Genomic DNA, 18,567 nt, shown 5'->3' on the forward strand with positions numbered 1-18,567 from the left:
GGAACCGAACTCACGACCTTGCGCTTGCCAGGCAGGCGCTTTTGCCGCTGAGCTAAATCCCCAGCCCCTATTTAGTTTCATTTTAAACTTCCCATCCTTAGTATATCACAGAAAGAATTTAATTAAGTTTTAGAATTTAAAACTTAGAGTAAATATGAGGCCAACAGATTCTTGCAGACTCCCGGTAGCATTTCCTGTTGTGTCCCCCCTCTTCCTTTAGCCTCCTGTCCTTCCTTCTTGCTTGTGTTCTCCCCTCCCTGCTTTTCCTCAGGAAATGCTCATGGAAACGGCGCTCCAGGCGCCAAGGCTCAGGGATCAAACACATAGACTGTGGGGAAGAAAAGCAAATCAAGAGACCAAATAAGATTTTCTAAAAATAAAAAGAGGCCTGGGTGACCATAGCACTGTGTCCTGGCCCTTTGAAGTGCTGGGCGCTTGGCTGCCTCTGGGGCTGCTGTCCTGAGGAGCCTCCACCTGAGATGCCGCTCCCTGCCCTGCTGGGCTATTGCGATGCTGCGTGTCATGGACGCCTTACTCCAGTGGCACCCCTGCGCTTTGCCGGGCTGTGCTTACCAGATGTTTTGTGTGTATCACTTGGGTAAACTCTGCATAGTCTGGCTGTGTTATAATTATTGTTCGGCACTAAACTTGGTGGCATGGCCACAAGTTTTATCTTGCTTTTATTTTTGCCTGCTTGCCCTGTATGTAGCAGATCTCCAGACAACTCTGGGTGAATTTACTGAAATTGCACGTAGGGCAAGGAGCCCGTCCTAGCTGCGTGAGACGCACGAGTAGGAAGTGAGGGCTGATTCTTGAGCTCTCCCTGTTCAGTTACTTGAGACGTCTGTGTCCCACATAGAGCATCCTACCTGGCACATCTTCTCTAGGTTATTCCCCTGTCATTTGTCTCTCCCTTTTCCAGGTTCCTTCTCTAGTTAGTATCCAGACTGTGCTCACTAGTTGCTGACTCGGCATTTTAGTGTATGTTCTTTTCTAATTAATGTGGAGTTCTTCCAACTAAATTATACCTTTGTAAGAGTCAGAGGATGTCATCATTTTTGTATCTTCTACAATGTCTTGCTTCAGATTGGCTTAGATTGGATACTCAATGAATGTGTTAAGTGACTCACAAATCAGAAAGCTTTATACAGAAGCTTCTTAACCAGGAAGCACTGCCCCGGGGCTCGTTCTCACTGTGGAAGAACCTCGTCTACGTGTTTCACTAGATGGTCTCAGCAATGTGCTCAGAATAGTTTCTGGTTCCATTAGAAGCAGGCATGATCATTACGGTTTACAGTGTTACGGTTCTTGCAGTCTCTTTTTTTGATTACATAAGTATATTCCTCGTTTTCCCAACCCCAGCCCGTGTTTGTGACCACTTGATGCTTTGTTGTAGCACGTCTTTCTTTGAAGATTTTATGATGTAAAATCATGCTTGTTTGGAAAAAACCTGGCAATGACTTTTTTAGTTGTAATTTAGAACATATCAAACACTCAGCAAATAAACCAATTTTAAATTTAGAGGACAAACTCCAGAATTCAATCTATAATATTCTCTTGTGGGTCTAAGTTTTAATTTAACAGCTTTGAGGCCTTTAAACTGTTGTTTAGGAATCTGTGAAAGTGCAGAGAACCTTTGTTAATTCCCTCTGATTGAAAGGAGATCAAACATCTAGAAGGAAAGTTATCTTACAGTGTTTTTCCCAACCCTACATAATTTCCATTTTTATCAAATTTAGTCCCCACATTAGGTGTTAGTAACTCTCTGTGCACTAAAGCCAGGGTCTCCAAATCGGCATTGCATTCAGTACGTTTTTATAATGAGAGATTCTTATAGAGCAGAAGTGTTGAAATGTAAAACTTAGGTCATAACAATGTTCTCTATGCCAAAGAAACACTTTTTAAGTCTAGTCCACAATTTATGGCCCTGTTTTTCAAACTGGGCCTCCGCTATCCCCTGGTCAGTTTTAAACTGCTTTGAAAGTTCAGCTTTAAGGCTGACTCTTCTTCGGGCTCCTTCGGCTACGTCAGAGCCTCTCGCAGGTTCTGAAAAGTTGACGTGACCTAGGGCGGTGCTTGTTCCCAGCCAGCGCACTCCTGAAGCACGCCTGGCAGCCGGCCTCTGTGTTTTTCGTTGTATTATTACAACAGAAAGCATTTTCAAAAGCTACATTTGTCAAGTTGTCATAGTAGTTTGGCTTGCATATCTATCTATTTGGAAAAAAATAAATCTCTCCCGTAGCCCTAATCTGTTTGAGCTGTATGATGTGTCACATGCAGAAGAAACAGTGGAAAACAAACACACATCCTGCGTGGGACTCAGGGACCCCTCCTCCAGGCCGCTAAGAAACAGAGATATTTCTATGCACGCTTTTGAAAGTTCCAAAGCACTGAGGTCCTCTGTCTCATTTTAAAGCTACTTTTCTACTGATGGCTGTGTGTATTGATGATACTTTATGTTTGTGGCTTTGTCCAGTGAAGAAAACAGTACCTCAAATGAGGAAAAAAAGAACTTAAGTTTAATTACAAAGAGGATCAAAGACACCTTTTACTACTGAAGGTCAGTTCCTCACAGGCAAGTGTTACCAGATTACACGTTATTTGCAGACAATTTTGTAAGCGTGTTTCTTGTTATGTGAGGTGGTGGTCTGGAAGTACGGTGGAGAATGAGAGGTGAGCTCAAAATCATTTTCCAGGGTCAACAGACGTTCGTTAGGTTTGTTAAAAATAACTCAAAGCTACTCGTATTAGTGGAGCACTCACCAGAGGTTCGTGCTGGAACACGCTCAGTTATTTAGAGGCACATCATGAGTAAAGATAGACCATAGGTACAGTCTGCAGATCATTCTGAGGCAGGTACAGTGCTGAATTGCCTCCTCTCACTGGGACCCAGTTCCCTCCAAATGACATTTCCACATAAGCAAGATTTTTAGGACACATAGATCAGAATTAACTATGAACTACCTTAAATATGAAGTGAGATGTACAACATGAAGGGAATGGGTTTTTAAGCACAAAAGTTAAACAGAGTTAAGGGGGAAGGTTACAATGTGAGACCTGCGGAAGCCTCGAGGATGGGATGTTGCTGAATTCTGCTTTCTCTGCTAGGCCCGGTAAGGCCACATCTACCCACTCTGTCATGCACAAACTCCAGCTTTATGCCCAGGTTTTCTGCATTCAGCCTGAACTATAGATGACGACAGTGGACCTCTGAGGATGGCCTTGTGCTCAGGGTCAGGAGTTTCATATAGCTTTCTTTGTAGGGTTCATTTGATTAGTACCGAGTGTTATCCCTGAAGGAACCTCTTACAATGGTGTGTCTGCAGCAGATGAAAAGAAGCTGGCTGTACTCTTGCACCTGTTTCTCTGTGGTATTCTCAAAATCTGTCATTCCTTGTAAGGTCTCCATAAAAGCCCCCAAAATGTGGAAGTGTTTCAACTGGCTTCTTGGGGAGAAACCTCCTACTATACTGCAGCGCTCGCTTGGGGTGAAGAAGGCATAGTGATCCAGAACCAAGTGACATAGACCCCTGCTGTGCCTACAAGCCCATGTGCACTGTGGAACTTCGGTCATTCTATTTCCACAGTCCAAGTGGCTCAGGGTCCCTCTGTCTTGAATTGTTGACATGGTTTTATGTCTGTTCTCTTAAAAATAGCCTATAGATTCCTGAATAACTGAAAGAAGAGGTTTGTAAGCAGATGGGCCTGTTCTGTTTTAAAGTTCTTTGCCTGTGAGTCCACATTTTCAGGCAGTTGGAATTCAGGGAAAAAAGGAACTTGTTCTTACTCAGCAGCATTCCGTGCTGCTTAGAAGTCTCAGACAAAGCCCGATTTCATGAGCCTGAAACAAGTGCAGTTGTTCTTCGGGACGCAGTCATCAGATCTTCTGGAAACTGTTCCCTGACATGAGGTAGAAGTCTGAAAATGTCGCTAGAAGGATCTGTTTGTAGAGAGAGGCGGTAAGAAGAATTTTAAGGTAAAAGAGATAGATCAAATACACCTCCCTTTCTGGGGGCCTTGACATGAGCAGAGAGGAAAAAGAAGGAAGAGGCCAACGAGCTGCTAAAGGCTTCAAGGGCAGAGTCTCCATAGCAATTCCTTTCTTCTAAGTTTACTAAATCATGATAATTGAAATTAAGATAAAATCAGGATTGTAAGAGCTTGAAGAATCTCAGTGGCTCCTTATATGTAAACCAGAGACAAAGTGTGCCTGAAGTCTGTAATAATCTCATTATAAGTGAATTAAAGTCTGACTAATTCACAAATAGCAGGTTTTTACTGAGATGATTTTCATTTTTTGGAAAAAAGAAAGTAAATCCAAATGAAATAATTGGCTAGAGGTAAAGTATTGAAATAAACAAATAAGGAATTTTCTGGACAAATTTAGGTTGGAGTGTATCCTAATATTTATACTTTGCTTTTTCAGGTTTGAGTCAGTTTCTGAGTCCATAACTGAAATGGTGCTTAACTCACAAACCTCGTATCACGTCTTACGGGGTGCACGGAGGGGTACGCTGACTTCAGTCCTGGGTATCCAAGGTCTATAACTTTCCGTGCTACCTGGGATTAAAGTTTCTAGTGTCTGTTTTCATCTCCAGAGATGGATTTTAATTTATTTAAATTGATGGAACTCCCTCAGCTGCTTTACATTAATAAAATTTAAAAATAAACAAGAAGGAAAGAGAAAATTTTTTTACTAATGAATTATCAGATGAGGCTTTTGTGGCTAGACCTCTAAATGCCTCGGATGAAGAGATTCACACTCAGCAGCTATTAAATCCTCGGGATGGAATAGTCGCTCTGCTGCTAACGAACAATTTATTTTGAAATGTAATGAATTCGGTTTCATGATGAGTTTTCCCTGCACTGAAGTCTTTTCACATTGCGTCTTTCTAATGTGTGTTTCTCTTGGAGATCTTCCAATGTACGTCTAGGTTTGCCTTACTGGAAGTGGACTTACCAGAATCGAGAAGCAGCTGATAAATTGATATAGTATCAATAAGATGCAGTTCAGCCCCAGGCCAACTCTTTGCTCGGCTTCCCAGATTTTCAGGCTAACGTTAGTACGTTGCATGTCAGATCTTATTTTTTTATTGCTTTATAAACACTGGAGTTAATCAACCCCAGGTTCCCAACCCCTAGGGTTCTCTTTTCCGTGTATACAGCTCTGAGCCTCATTTTCTTTCTTGACCTCATTTTTCTCATCTATTAAATGGGAATATGACAACTTTCCAGAGTTCTTGGAAGGTTACAGATAATATCCCAATGGTGGGCTGGGGATTTACAGAAGGTACTGGGTATATAGACAGGATACTACTTCCATTATTATCCACTATGTAATAACGTCTTCCAGCAATGAGCACCTTTCCAAACTTAAGCATTACCTCCTTCATATCAGATTTCAGACAAATTAAGCTCTCAGTAATATGATACAGTAAAGGGAAGGTAATGTAGGGACATAAATTATTTGTGAATTCATATTAAACACTGGATAATTGGAGGGTATACTTTGGAAAATATGACAAGTGTTTTTCTTGGTTTTTTTGTTGTTTTGTTTTTCCTAAAAAAATTTTAAATCAATCTTTTGCATTTTATGCTATTATCTCGTATTTCCAGTGATACTTGTAGAATCTGTGTAAGTATTTATACGTTAAAATACCTGGGGGAAAGTTCATTTAATTTTTTTTTTTTTTTTTTTTTTTTTTTTTTTGAGACAGGATCTCATGATACAGTTCAGGCCGGCCTTGAGCTCACTTTGTAGCCTGGGCTGACCTTGAACTCTCACTGATCCTCCTGCCTCAGCCTCCCAAGTTCTGGAATTACAGGCATGCACCACCACACCCGGTTTTCATTTAAACTATTGAAGGGGATATTTTTCTGTTTCCTTTTGTGAGTGATGTTTCTATAACAACCTGTTGTCATTTAACGGTGCTTTAGCACGTTATTATACCATTGATCACCGCTGCGTGCACTGTCAGTCTTATGGCCTCTTGACAGACGAGGAGACAAAGCCCTCCGAGAGGACTAGAGACTTCTGCGAGAAGAGGGGAATCTATAACCCTGTCCTCAAACTACTCACTCAGAATTTCCATTTTTCCTTTCATGGACATGAATTTAAGAAAAGAAAACAGAAAGAAGGTGGGAGACAGAGTAGCTCTGTCTCAGTAATTAATACCAGTGTTCATTTTTAAAGCGAAATTCATTGTATCTCTTCTGTTTAAAACATTTGGGAGTTCCCCTTTGCCTATTGTATTTGGAAGGTATTTCTCTAGTCCCCATGTAAACCCGCAACTCCAAAAGAAAGAGAACTATTCAAAAATTTACGAACATACCAAATCTTTTCATGCCTGTAAGTCTTTCTTATAGTTTCTTCTCTATATCTTCTTATACTCATCTCAATATTTATATTTTTATATCTATTGTGCACTTACTTAATATATCAAATGCTTACATAATGCTTACTATGTAGTAGGCACTGTATGATGTAATTCATAATTATTAATTAACTTAATCTTCATAATAATCTTAGGAAATAAATATTACCCCATTTTGCAAATAAAAAAGTGTGCAAACTGAAATGTAGAGTCAGGAGTCCAAAAGAGGAGTTTAATTTCAAAGAGAGCACTCTTAACCACTGCACCGTTAGTTATGTACCACCAGTAAGCTCACAACTGAAACCTCTGTCACACTCAGTAAACACTAATGTCTCTATAGCACGCTACCAAAGGCCTCACAGTTGTAGAATTCATTACTTTGTGCATTTACCAGAATCTGAAGCCTAACTCATACTTTCAGACTCAGAAACTCGATATTTTTCAGCAGCAACCAGAAGCACAGATTCTTCTTTGAGAGTGGACCCATGATGAGTTGGCCTGTGAGGCAAATGTTTCAAACTGGGCTGCTTGTTTGTGGATTCACAGCAAGGAATAGAATCATCCATCATGTGGACCAGCATACTCATGTCAACATGTCCAGCCCTGTACCTCTTGACAGTCACGAAAATACAGATTGTTTGTGGCAAACAGCATGGGCAATATGGCATAGGAAGAATGTTTCTCATATAAGTGGAACATTTTTTAGACTCATCTAGGCCAGCATGCCTCATCTATTATCAAGACAGTAAAATTTTTCCAGTGGGACACAAAGTTCATTGGCCTTTTGTTTAAGGTACTGCTAAATTCGTCCTTGACTACCTGACTGGCCCTTTCTTTTCTAATTTTAATGCACATTAGTATAACCAAGTCTTTAGGCCTAACTTACCCACAGTGTAATTGTGTTTTCAGATGATATTTTCTGGTCAGTATTCTCAAGATATAACATCATTACTATGCAGTATTTTTATACTGATTGTGATTATGATTAATTTTCTTAAAAGCAAAGCCCAAGCTGTATTCCTCAGTCTTTGTACTCTCCACAGTAAGTTTGCTACCCAGCATGTAACAAGAGCTCGATGGATGTTTGTTGAACCAAAAAATGAATTAAGAGGCATTAAAGCATTATGATTATGAGGATAAGTTCTGCAGCCTGATGACCTAGTTTCATATCACAGCTCTACAAGTTAATGGTTGGGTGTTTTAGGTGCCATATGTAACCTCCTCAGTGTTCTCATCAGTAAAATGGATACAGTGATTGTATGTTATCTCTCAGGATTTTTGAGACGATTAAATAAATTAATACACAAAGCAAACTTAAGGTTACACCTAGAATTCCATCACTGTTAGCTCTTAGTATATTCGGTCTCTTGGAATTCCGTAATCGTTTTACTTGTTTTTTGAAAAATGTGGTTTAATTTCAAAAGAATAAAATTTCTAAAGAGTAAAAAGTTTTATATGCAACTTCTTTATTCATGAATTCCCATCACTGAATGTTTTATCAAAACTTAATTACTTTTGTTCAGAAGAATTGAGTAAAACAGAAACGCCCATGTAGTGCCGGTGGGAATAGAAAATGGCACAACCTTCATGAAATCCACTTTGGCAATACCTTTCAAGTGGCTTAAAAAAATTAATTCCCTTTAGTTTAATAATTCCCTTTCTAGAAATTTATCTATTTTAAACATACAGGAACTTGGATAAAACATATATACAATAATGGTTTATTCTACTCTGATTTATCAAATTCTATGAAAATTACTTAAATGACAAGTAATGAAAGAATGATTATACAAATTTGTTATATTATTTGACGGAATATCATGTGGTTCTCGGTGTAGTATCTTTAAAGCTTATTTAGTAGCCTGGGAAAATACTTATAAAAAATTTGAAGTGGAGAAAAAAACAAGCTGCAAAACTGTATAAATGATGTGATTTCCTTTGCATCAGAAAGGAGTAAGTAAATAAAAATAATAGTGATTATCTTTACATGAGACAACTACCAGGGACGTTTTCCTTCTTTTGGGTAATCTGTCTTTTTCAGAACCTCTATCATGAACATATATTTTAGAAATAAAAGTAATTGTTCAAGAACTCTGACCTTTCATACCCTTAGAGGACGTGTTGAATACTGCATCCAATTTTTACCATATTCAAAATTTAACATTTTTTTTCCACTGAAATATCTCTTTGGTTTTATATTACAAATAATTAAGAAAACAGGATTCATTAAACATAAATTTTTTCAGAAAACCTTGCTCTAATACTTTTTTGATTTATCATATAGCAGTACTCATTCTAAATTTTTTGAAGCAGGATGAATGCTTCAGTTCAACACTTATAGAGGAATCCATTTTTTATGTACAACTTCTTCAGATGTTTACTATTTAATAGCAACACCCAGAAGAGCCTACTTAGAATTGCTTCGTATAGTAATAGAAAATTTGAGCCTTTCATAGGTAGTAATGAGAGATCCTTTTTCTTTTTGTGACCTAGGAGCTGTGAAGGAAGAAATATCAGATATAGAACGTGCAGTAATGTGGTAAGTATGAAGTTCTCTGGTTGCAAAGATGTATTTTTTAAACCTTGGAAAGTGTTAAGAAATTTTATGTATTGTGAGCAAAAATGTCCCCAAGGTTATTATCTCACATTATATTAATTATACAGTCATTCTAATGTTCCTCAATGTAAACTTTTACCCACTGAGCCAGGTTGAAGCTAGCTAGACTGTTTCAAGGACTCTGTTTCCCCTCATCTCTCTGCCCTTTCACACAGAGGTCTCATTAGAAGTAAGTGGGAGGAATGACAGAAGAGAACACTCAGGCATCACGAAATAAGCATCAGTTAATCCAACTGCAATTTGACAAATTCATTCATCTGTTCAGCAGGTATCCTTCAGTGCCAGGTATGCGTGAGGCACTGCGCTAGCCCACAGATAAAAACGTGTGTCACTGTCTTAAATCATCTGTCGTGCAGTAAGGGGTGCAGAGAGGGAAGATACGTGTGTGCAACAACCATACTCCAGAGCAAAGTGTGACAATGCCATTGGAAAGGAACAAAGTTGTTCCAGATTAACACAGAGAAGTCAAAGGCTCTTGAAAGGAAAAGTTTATTTGAAACAGGGCTTGGTGGCTAGACTGGCCCATCTTAGCTGTGAGGGGAAAATCGATCCAAATGGTGGAGACATAACAGGCAACTTTGGAAGCAGGAACGTTTAGATCTGTTCTGAACGCTAATTTCAGTAAACTGTGCACAGCAAAATGCAAGCATTGAAAACTATTTAAGGTTATATGAGGTGTGATCAAAATATATGTAAATATTAATTTTTTAAAAAGGTTTATTACACAGTGAAAGCCGTGTTGCCATCAGCCCCTCAAAATACTCCTCCCTACTTGGAACGTTGTTATGCCACTGTTCTTGTCATTTTCTGGAACAGTTCTGGAAGCTGTCTTTAGTGAGTGTTTTATGAGACGTGGTCAAAAGCACAGTGACTGCTGCTGCCCAGGGCCATCCAACAGAAAGGCGGGCTTGTAGAGACACTGGGGTGTGTCCTCACCCACCATTCACAGGGTCTGGCCCTGCGCAACTGCTCGCTCTTCCCCGAAGTCAAAATGACTACGAGAGTAAACATCTTGCATCAATTCAGGACCGTGAGGCAGACAGGAGAGGACTTCCTCAACTGCTTCAGAAAGCGGCGGGAATGATGACATAAGTGTGCCCGAGGCAAGGGGGCGGGGAGTATTTTGAGAGGGATTAAAGGCAATGTGTCTTTACCGTAATACCTTTGTGTTTGTTTGTACATTCACCATATCTTTTGATCACACCACGTCAGCATATCGTGAAGAAGTTTGGATACAGTCTTCCAAGTGTGCGCTGCTCCCATGAATAATGGAGTTCTTAGAGGCTTTGGAATGAGAAGGTGAGAGGGAGATTCCCCTTAGGAAGGGTCGTTCCCTCGTGCCAGGAGGGCTGCACTGGAATGGGGAACGGAGTGCAAGAAGTAAGGAACGCTCAAACCAGGAGGAAATAGATTCAAGAGGGATCAAAATTACCGTCACTCTGCATGGCTGGACAAGCATTTGAAACTAGTGATGTGTTTGATCCTTTTGTTCAAGAAGCTCTTTCCTCAATATCTGCATGATTGGCATTTTTGTGATTCCGGTCTCAGTTCAAATTCCCCCCTCCCAAGATAGCTTCCTTGACTGTCCTGCATAATAACCCATCCCTCAAAATAGGTATGCACTCTTTACTTTCTTGAGGCATTTCTCTCCATCAAAAGTTGTCTTACTTGATGATTCTATTTTCTGTCTTCCGCCTTTAAAATATAAACTGTCTGAGGGCAAGAGTGTTATTGATCTCGGTTACTCTTTATCCCTAGTACCTATGACGGTTGCCATTAACACATACTAAGCACACATTAGAAGTTGCTGAATGCAGAATGAACATTCAGGCTTCTAGAAGCCTGATTAATGCATTATCAGAAACAATACAATCGGGAGAAGTTTTTGGAGAATACAATAATAAATTTGACTTAGGGGCACTATTGAGTTTGACTTGCAAGCTTAATTGTAAATGACATATCAAACTAAGCAACAGGTATATTTATCTGGGAGAGAGGTTAGAGCTAATGCCTTAGGAACACAAAGTTGGAAATTTTGGAAGCAGTTGTTTAGGTAGAGAGCACATGGAATGATGAGAGAAGGGAACATTGGATTTTTGTTGAATTGCTACATTCAAGCAGAAAAAGAATGTAGAGTCAGATACGCCACAAAAGATACCGTAAAGGAGAGAATTCCCAAAAGATGTTCCGTGGGGAAAATGTTGCCAAGTGGTTGAAGATACGGGACGCGAGAGAATGCAGCGTGCACGGCCGCCATGCGCTCCTCTCACAAAACTTACTCCAACTACTGATAAGTTTAAAAATCAAGTCGAGGAAATTCTTCAAAACATAATATGAACCATTTGTTTTAGAAATGATAGGAAACTTTTTTTAAAAGAAATGAAATTTAACACAGTGGTTCTCTTTACTATCCTTTTTATGGTAGCTTTATCTTAAATATCATTTTTTTTTATTTCATGCTATGATGTTACGGTCTTTCCTTAAAGACCTTCCCTTTGTGGTTTTTCGAATGGCAGAAAGGGTCCTAACTCTTCTATATTAGATCAGTGCCTACCGTGTCACGAGCAGATGTCTGCCTTCCCTGTCCTTAAAGCTCTCAGAACTACCCACAGTTTCCTTGCTTTTGTTATGAGCATTTTCATGGACTGACGCAGGCTAAGACTCTGGCCTAATATTACTTAACAACCCATAGCATTACAAGAGCCAAGTCTTTACAGCTTGTAGAATCAAACTGACATTGAATTTTTTATGAGAACCTAGAGTCTTCAAATAATCTGAAGATTTTTTTCTGGCTTTTGGCCATGACAGAAGCAGCAGTGCCAAAAAAACAAAAATCTCCTGAAAAAAGATCTTTTCATAATCACATTCCAATTTTTCAAACTTAGAACTTCAGGACAACCCGGTTAAATATTTCCCCTTAGACACTCGATTTGGAAAAACGAGTCTCTCAGCTCAGGCTCAGGATCACTCCTTAATCCTGAGACAGTTTCCCGGGACACTGCTGAGCTTCTTGGCCTCCACAGAGCCTCTTTTCCTATTTTCTGTACCTCAATATTTCTTCAGGTTCTTATTCCCCAACGCAAACTGAGGAGTAAAAATATCTCCCCACTTTTCCAATTTTTCTGGCTTTCCTGAATAACCAGCTCATAGACTTTTAAGAATGTATTGCCAGTCATTCTGCAGGTAGAATCTATCAGTACCTGAAAGTCAAAGTTCCCATAATGCTTACATAGTTCTCAGTCTCGGTTCTTACTCTGTTTCTAGCTGCTCCAAGAAGACCATTTTCATTCCTAAGGATGTAGTTCATCTAATCTTGCCCATATTATAGTTATCTGCTCTTTTGTAAAGTGGCAGAAAGACCATACCTCTTTGTGAACAAAGACTAAGGACACCATTAGGAAAAACAACGTGTATAACAATCAAACCATTCAAGCACGTCATTTAGTCTCAGAGATTCAACCACAACTGAGTGAATTCAAGAAGCCCTCAAAAGGTCTCTCTAGATCACTTCTTAATGTTTACTCAAACCAAATCTCAAATGTGATCCCCTTGAACTTAATTTGACATTTAAACTGACTTCCAAATTATTTAGAGGACTGTTTCATTGCTTATAAGCTTCTTTCTTCACTTCCTAAATCTTTAAGTTTGATTTGGTGGATAGTGACTGTAATTAGCAACATAATGACCACAAGGTGCTTGCAGTAACTTCTGGTGTTCTTAAATTCTTTCCTAAGATCATAGTGCCCCACTGCAGAGTTTTACTGTTCTTAAAACAAAAATATTTTTGGAGCAAGACAGTTGTTCTCAGCTTTGGATAAATTGGTGAACAAAACCCAGTTCTACTGAAGTTTTCATTCTAATAAATAAAAACAGATTATAAACATGCAAGCAAGTAGTCTGAAAGAAAAATATATCAAGTTGCGGTCAGTGCTATGCAGAGAATTGTTCACTCCAGATCTGGATAATTGGGGTGGTCCTCTTGAGCAATGATGTAGGGATGGCAGGAAGAAGCCAAAGGTGTGAGCACCCATGACATCCATGAGAGAGCAGTCCGCGTAGAAGGAACAGATCGCGCAAAGGCTCTGAGGGGCCCATGAGCGTGGTGAGTGCAAAGATAAAGACAGCACCTAGTGAGGGTGGTGGACCTCTTGGAGGCCGAGGGCCAAACTGCAACCCAAAACCACTTATTTGTCCCCAAGTGCCAACGCTGCGATTAAACTTGAATGCTGAGATTTCAGTTTAGAAAGGCAACGACCTATGAACAGCTTCTCTCTTAAAAGAAAAACATAACAACACACATGTCATAGGTTCGCCACCACTGATCTACAGTGTACGGATAAGGAAATGAATACTGGGAGATAAAAAATAAAATCAAAGGTAGTGAGGAACTAGGCCATTTGGGATATTGTGAAATGCTTGGGCTGTGTCTTAAGTACAAAGTGAACCTCCTGAAATATTTTAAATAGGGAAAATAGAATCTGACCTACAGTCTAGAGGAGAACTGCGGCTCACTCTGGGGGGTGGGGGGAGGCAGGGCATGAAGGCAGAAATAACTAAGAGAGCCGAGGCTATTCAAGGGAGCACTCATGCCGCTTGCATGGGAGCAGCACTGGTGGGAAGACCTGGGCGGAGCTTAGAGATGAAATATCTTCTCCTGAGCCATTTTACCTCATCCTCAGTTTGACCCAGCTCACTGTCATGGTCTCCAGCATCGTTGTCATGGAAAGTCTCCTGTGTGCCATTGTAACAGAAGCCGAGGGCAGCAGCTGTTATGGCCAGAAAGAACAGACTAGTTCTGGCAAGTTTTTAGCTTACTCTGGCCACCGGGTTTTACACCCAGTGAGCGTGCTGAACTGAGTAACCCCGAAGGTCTCTTCTAACTCTTACACTGTACAGTTCTTTATAAGTATATCTGATTATGGAACTGGGTGTGAATGCAGATCAATAAAGATATCTTTGTAATGACCACAGATACTCTAGTGAAAGGATTTATAACTGGCAGTAAAGCAGAGTCCGAATGAGGAGGGCCGCTGTGAGCAGCAGAAGCCAAGTACACATCCTGTGTCCACACTGCTGGACCGGACCGTTTACCTTGACCAGTAATTTTCATCTGTGAAGCTGTGCAAATCCATGGTACGCATACCATGCTTCACATACTTATTAAAACAAAGTCCCCCTTGGCCCCTAGGTCCATTTTTACCAGAGGTCCTTTTGGACCACATGAAGTCAGACAACATGTGCTGGTTTGTGTCAAGAGTCAAATAGTAACGTGTAAAAGAAATGATAACTCTGCTACACGTCTCCCTTGGTCATCATACGAAGAAAACTGTTGGAACAACATTCAAAACAGCGGCACACCCCCACAGTGCACGCACATGCTGTGCTAAATAGTAACAACTGCAGGAGCGAGTCAGCGACCTGTACACTGGGCCATTTCTAGCCAATAGTCTAGTTCTTGTTTTAGTAGCTGAAATATAAAACATATCACTTCTCAGGGCCATTTGTTTGTTTGCTTGCTCTTTAATTTATTCCCTTGTTTTATCTTTATTTGACCGACAGATAAATGATGGAGTCCCCGACTCTTATTCTGCCCTACCAAGGACAGGAGGCACAGCTATCAATAAAAAGGCTCCCTGTCCTTGAGGGAATCAGAGACTGATTAAATAATAACAGAGTAAATTATGATATACACCATTTTCTGAGTTACTTTCTCATTGTTGGAACAAAATGCCTAATACCCACAAGTTAGAGGAAAGATTTATTTTGGCTCACAGTTTGTAGAGGTTTCAGACCATAGTTGGCTGGTTCCAAGGCAGGTTGGCATGGCAGAGGGGCATAACAGAGGAAAAGCATTTCAGGGTGTGGCAGGCAGAAGGCAGCAAGCTTTTCCTTCCCTTTCCCTTTTTATTCTATCCATGCTACAAGCCTATTGGTTGATACCACCCACACCAAGTGTGCATCTTATTTCTTCAGTAAATCTATCACCCACACCCAGGACTATGCTAAACCAATTAGTGGGCTGATCGAGTCTCACACATCCGTGATCTAATCACTTCATAAAACCTCCACCTATGAGCACTTGAGACTTGGAGGAGGATCTAGATATAAGCCATGGTAGCCATCACTATGGATATGAGCACAGAGTGCTAAGAAATCACAGCACGATCTGATTCTGTTGCCACTGTACATCTAGTGGCTAGCGTTGCCTTTCACCGTGCTTCTGAAGCTGCGCACCAAGAAACACGGCACACTCATGGGATGTTTTAAATAGTCAAGAAAATCACAAGGGATATCTGTTGAACACTGTACAAGCCACAAGACCACGCTGTGTTCTTTTCTATGACATCTCATCTTCACAGAGTTGAGTTTGCTTTGACAGAAAGCAAGAACTGTGAGGTAATCAACATGAGATGGGAAACTATAGTGGCATTGTCCAATCTGATTTTAGGGTTGAGGAACTGTGCCGTGCACATATTCCACTAGTAACTAAAGGTTGTTATTTATGAATGAAATAAAACATTATTTTTTGAGGTCATGCACATGCTTTTTCAAACACATTCTAAATTGTTAGGACACAAATGCATTGCATATTCAGTTGTTTGGACCTGCCCACTTAATAAATAGAACTCATTTGACCTAGGGGGTGCCATTAGCAAATCACCAAGACAATAATGGTGACATGAATAAAATTTGGAGACCTCTGATCTAAAGCATCACAGGCATTCAGTACATATGATGAATGAGTGACTGATGTCCTACATAAGGTGACACTTGAGCTGAGCCTTGAAATATGATGGGTTTTTCTGAAGCTACAATGAGAGAAAGAGTATTTTGAGAAATGAGAGTGGACTTCACTTACTTTCTGTTCAGATCCACCCCATGCCCCTCGTGCAAGGGTGAGTGTCCCCACCTCGGAGTGTCCCCTGGCCTCCCCCCCACAGACATGGGCTTTGTGTGAAAGGAAGCAAGGCTCAGGAGAACAGGGTGGTGCTCACACCCTTTCTGTGTACCTCTCCTCTCCAGAAACAAGGCTCGCTAACCTCAGACAAAAGGTGAAAGGCGGCAGGTGGGTTTCTTAACTTCAAGCAGAAAGTCTGCTCCGTGGGGAAGAAGTTCTGAGTGAAAACTTTCTTCTTAACAAACGTTCAGAATCCTCCACCTCTTAGAGGGCTTCTGAGGCACCGGGAAACCCTGGCTGGCTGTCCTGGGGTAGCTTATGTGCCCAGTACTGGACCAAGGCAATGTGCTTCCCAATAGACCCATTCGTGGTACACCCTCCTTTTCTGTCCAGTTGAAAAGCAGGAATTTTCCTTATACTTCAGTGTAAGATATTGCTCTCATTTAAATTCTGTTAGAATGTGTCTTCTCCCAGCAGCTTTATTAAGACCCCATTTGTGCACTGACAGAACAAAATCAGGACCGTGCTCACCTGCGCTTTATAGATTCCTCGTGCACTTTACCTTTGGTCAGGCTGTGGGAGGCCAGGGAGACCTGTGGGTGGGAGGAGGCGGAGAGTGCTCCAAAGGTGCGTCTTTCACCTTCACCCACATGGACACTGAGGACAGGCAGCAGCACTGTGGCAGAAGGAATGTGGCCTTGCCTGGGTTCGAGGCTGCCACTTACCAGCAACGTGCTTTAAATGAATGTGTCAGCCGTCTTCAATCTCAGTGTTCTTACCCATAAAAAGTACCTCTAAAATATCTACAGAGAACATGAACACTATGTGGGTGTTAGCTGGGAAAAAAATGCAAGGGACTGGTTAAATAAACTGTGGTATAATGATATCACAGAACGCCACATAGTCACTACAAGAAGGAAGAGCTGAAGATGTAGTTCAGAGACAGAGCATTTGCCTAGCGTGTGTGAGGTCCTGGTTCAATCCCCAGTACTACACACCCACACACGCATGTGCACTTACACTCACACACAAAGAATAAGGTGGGGTGTGTCTACATGAACTACATTCTGAAGCTCTTCCAAGTTGTTAGTGTACAAAAAGTGAACTGTGCAGTAATATCTGTAATAACTTCAGCTGTTAGAAATCTCTGAAGTGAATCATGTCTGGGTATGTGACATGGACCTCAGGTCTTGAAGGACATGCATCAAACTGATCACAGTGATTACCTCATCTAGAATAGGGGTCCCTGCATGGCTGCGTGAGAGAGGAGAAATGTTGCTTTCTTGCTCCATATACCATTATGGTATTTTAAGTTTTTGATAATTAGTACATATGCCTGTATTAGTATAATTTTTAAATAAAATATGAAAACTAAAATGAGATCAGGAGAAAGTATTTTTATAGTATTCAGTGACCTTTATATTTCTTTTGGAAGCACTGAAAAATCCCACCTCATGGATTTTTCTAAGGGGTACAAGAGAAAATATCTAGAAAGCATTCAGCATGGTGTTGGATTTCACGATTGTCGGCTCTGTTCTTTCCTACCTGCTGTGGTTTGAGTTATAGCCTAACTCCCGGTAGTAACAATGTGACTGTATTTGGAGACAAGGCTTTTGCAAAAGTAATTAATTTGAAGGTCATTAAAATAGGCTCTAATACAATATCACTGGTGCTGTTATCAGAAAAGATTAGAAAGAACACACACACGCACACGCACACGCACATGCACACGTGCATGCACATGACCATGTAAAGACACAGGGAGGAGGCAGCCGTCCCTTGCCAAGGAGCAAAGTCTGAGAAGGAGCCAACACTGCTCATACCCTGCCTTTGGACGTCCAGCCTCCTGAGCTGTATGAAAATAAATTTCTGGCACTTAATCCACCCGGTCTGTGGTATTTTGCTCTAGCAGCCTAGGCAAATGAATATGCTATACTTCTTCAACTGCCGCCTGTCTTCTAATGAAGTACACTTGCTGGGAGAATACATTATTTTTAAAAAGTGATGATTAGGGCACTTGAAATTGTATAGATCAGCCTTACACTGTGGCCTCAGGGCGAACTTATGATTGTTTTGCCTGCTGACAAGTTCCAGGTATTCTGGAATAAAAACATCAGACCTCATGTCTGGCTGAACTGCAAACTTGTAGTGCCCCTTTCTTCAGCTGAAGTAAAGCAAAACAGATTTTTCTATACAATGTCAGTTCTCAGGCTGGGTACTTAGGTCTGTGCACCTATTATGCTTGGCTCTTCTTGACCAGACACATATTTGATTGGAATTGTTATATAGTTTCAGCGCTGTATCCCAAGGGATCAATGAATATCTACCATAAAAAGTCGTACTTGTCACAAGCTCGGGCACATATAGAATGGTAACTAAAACAGCTATAGGACTTCGTGGTTTCTGTGTGTGCTTCTCCTTTTGGTAATGAGAAGACTTGCCATAGCCTGTGGGAGGGAAAAAGATGCACTCTAGAGGAAAAATTTTTGAGTGCATCCTAATTTCTCAGATTTGGCTCTGAGAAATTATTATTATTATTATTATTCATGAAGAAATTAGATAACACAGTAAAACAGTTTTTCACCAGAAAGAAATGATGAGTGAATTTTGTTTTTCTGAAGACAGAGTCCCTGTCCAACCTAGGATAGCATCAATACTAAGAAGGCTCTGAGCATCTT

At 40.6% G+C, this 18,567-nt stretch overlaps 1 protein-coding gene across 2 annotated transcripts in view; it reads left to right on the forward strand.

Moving 5' to 3' along the window:
- Adamtsl1 (ADAMTS-like 1) overlaps positions 1-18,567 on the forward strand; it is a 462,751-nt gene that overhangs the window by 120,089 nt on the left and 324,095 nt on the right. For both annotated transcript variants that reach the window (XM_005388722.1, XM_005388721.2), the window contains exon 3: positions 8,868-8,913. In XM_005388722.1, coding sequence (XP_005388779.1) covers positions 8,868-8,913 — 46 coding nt within the window. The remainder of the gene's footprint in view (positions 1-8,867; positions 8,914-18,567) is intronic.

This window comes from Chinchilla lanigera, unplaced genomic scaffold, assembly GCF_000276665.1.
Source record: "Chinchilla lanigera isolate Chin_1 unplaced genomic scaffold, ChiLan1.0 scaffold00033, whole genome shotgun sequence".
Classification (NCBI taxonomy): Eukaryota; Metazoa; Chordata; class Mammalia; order Rodentia; family Chinchillidae; genus Chinchilla; species Chinchilla lanigera.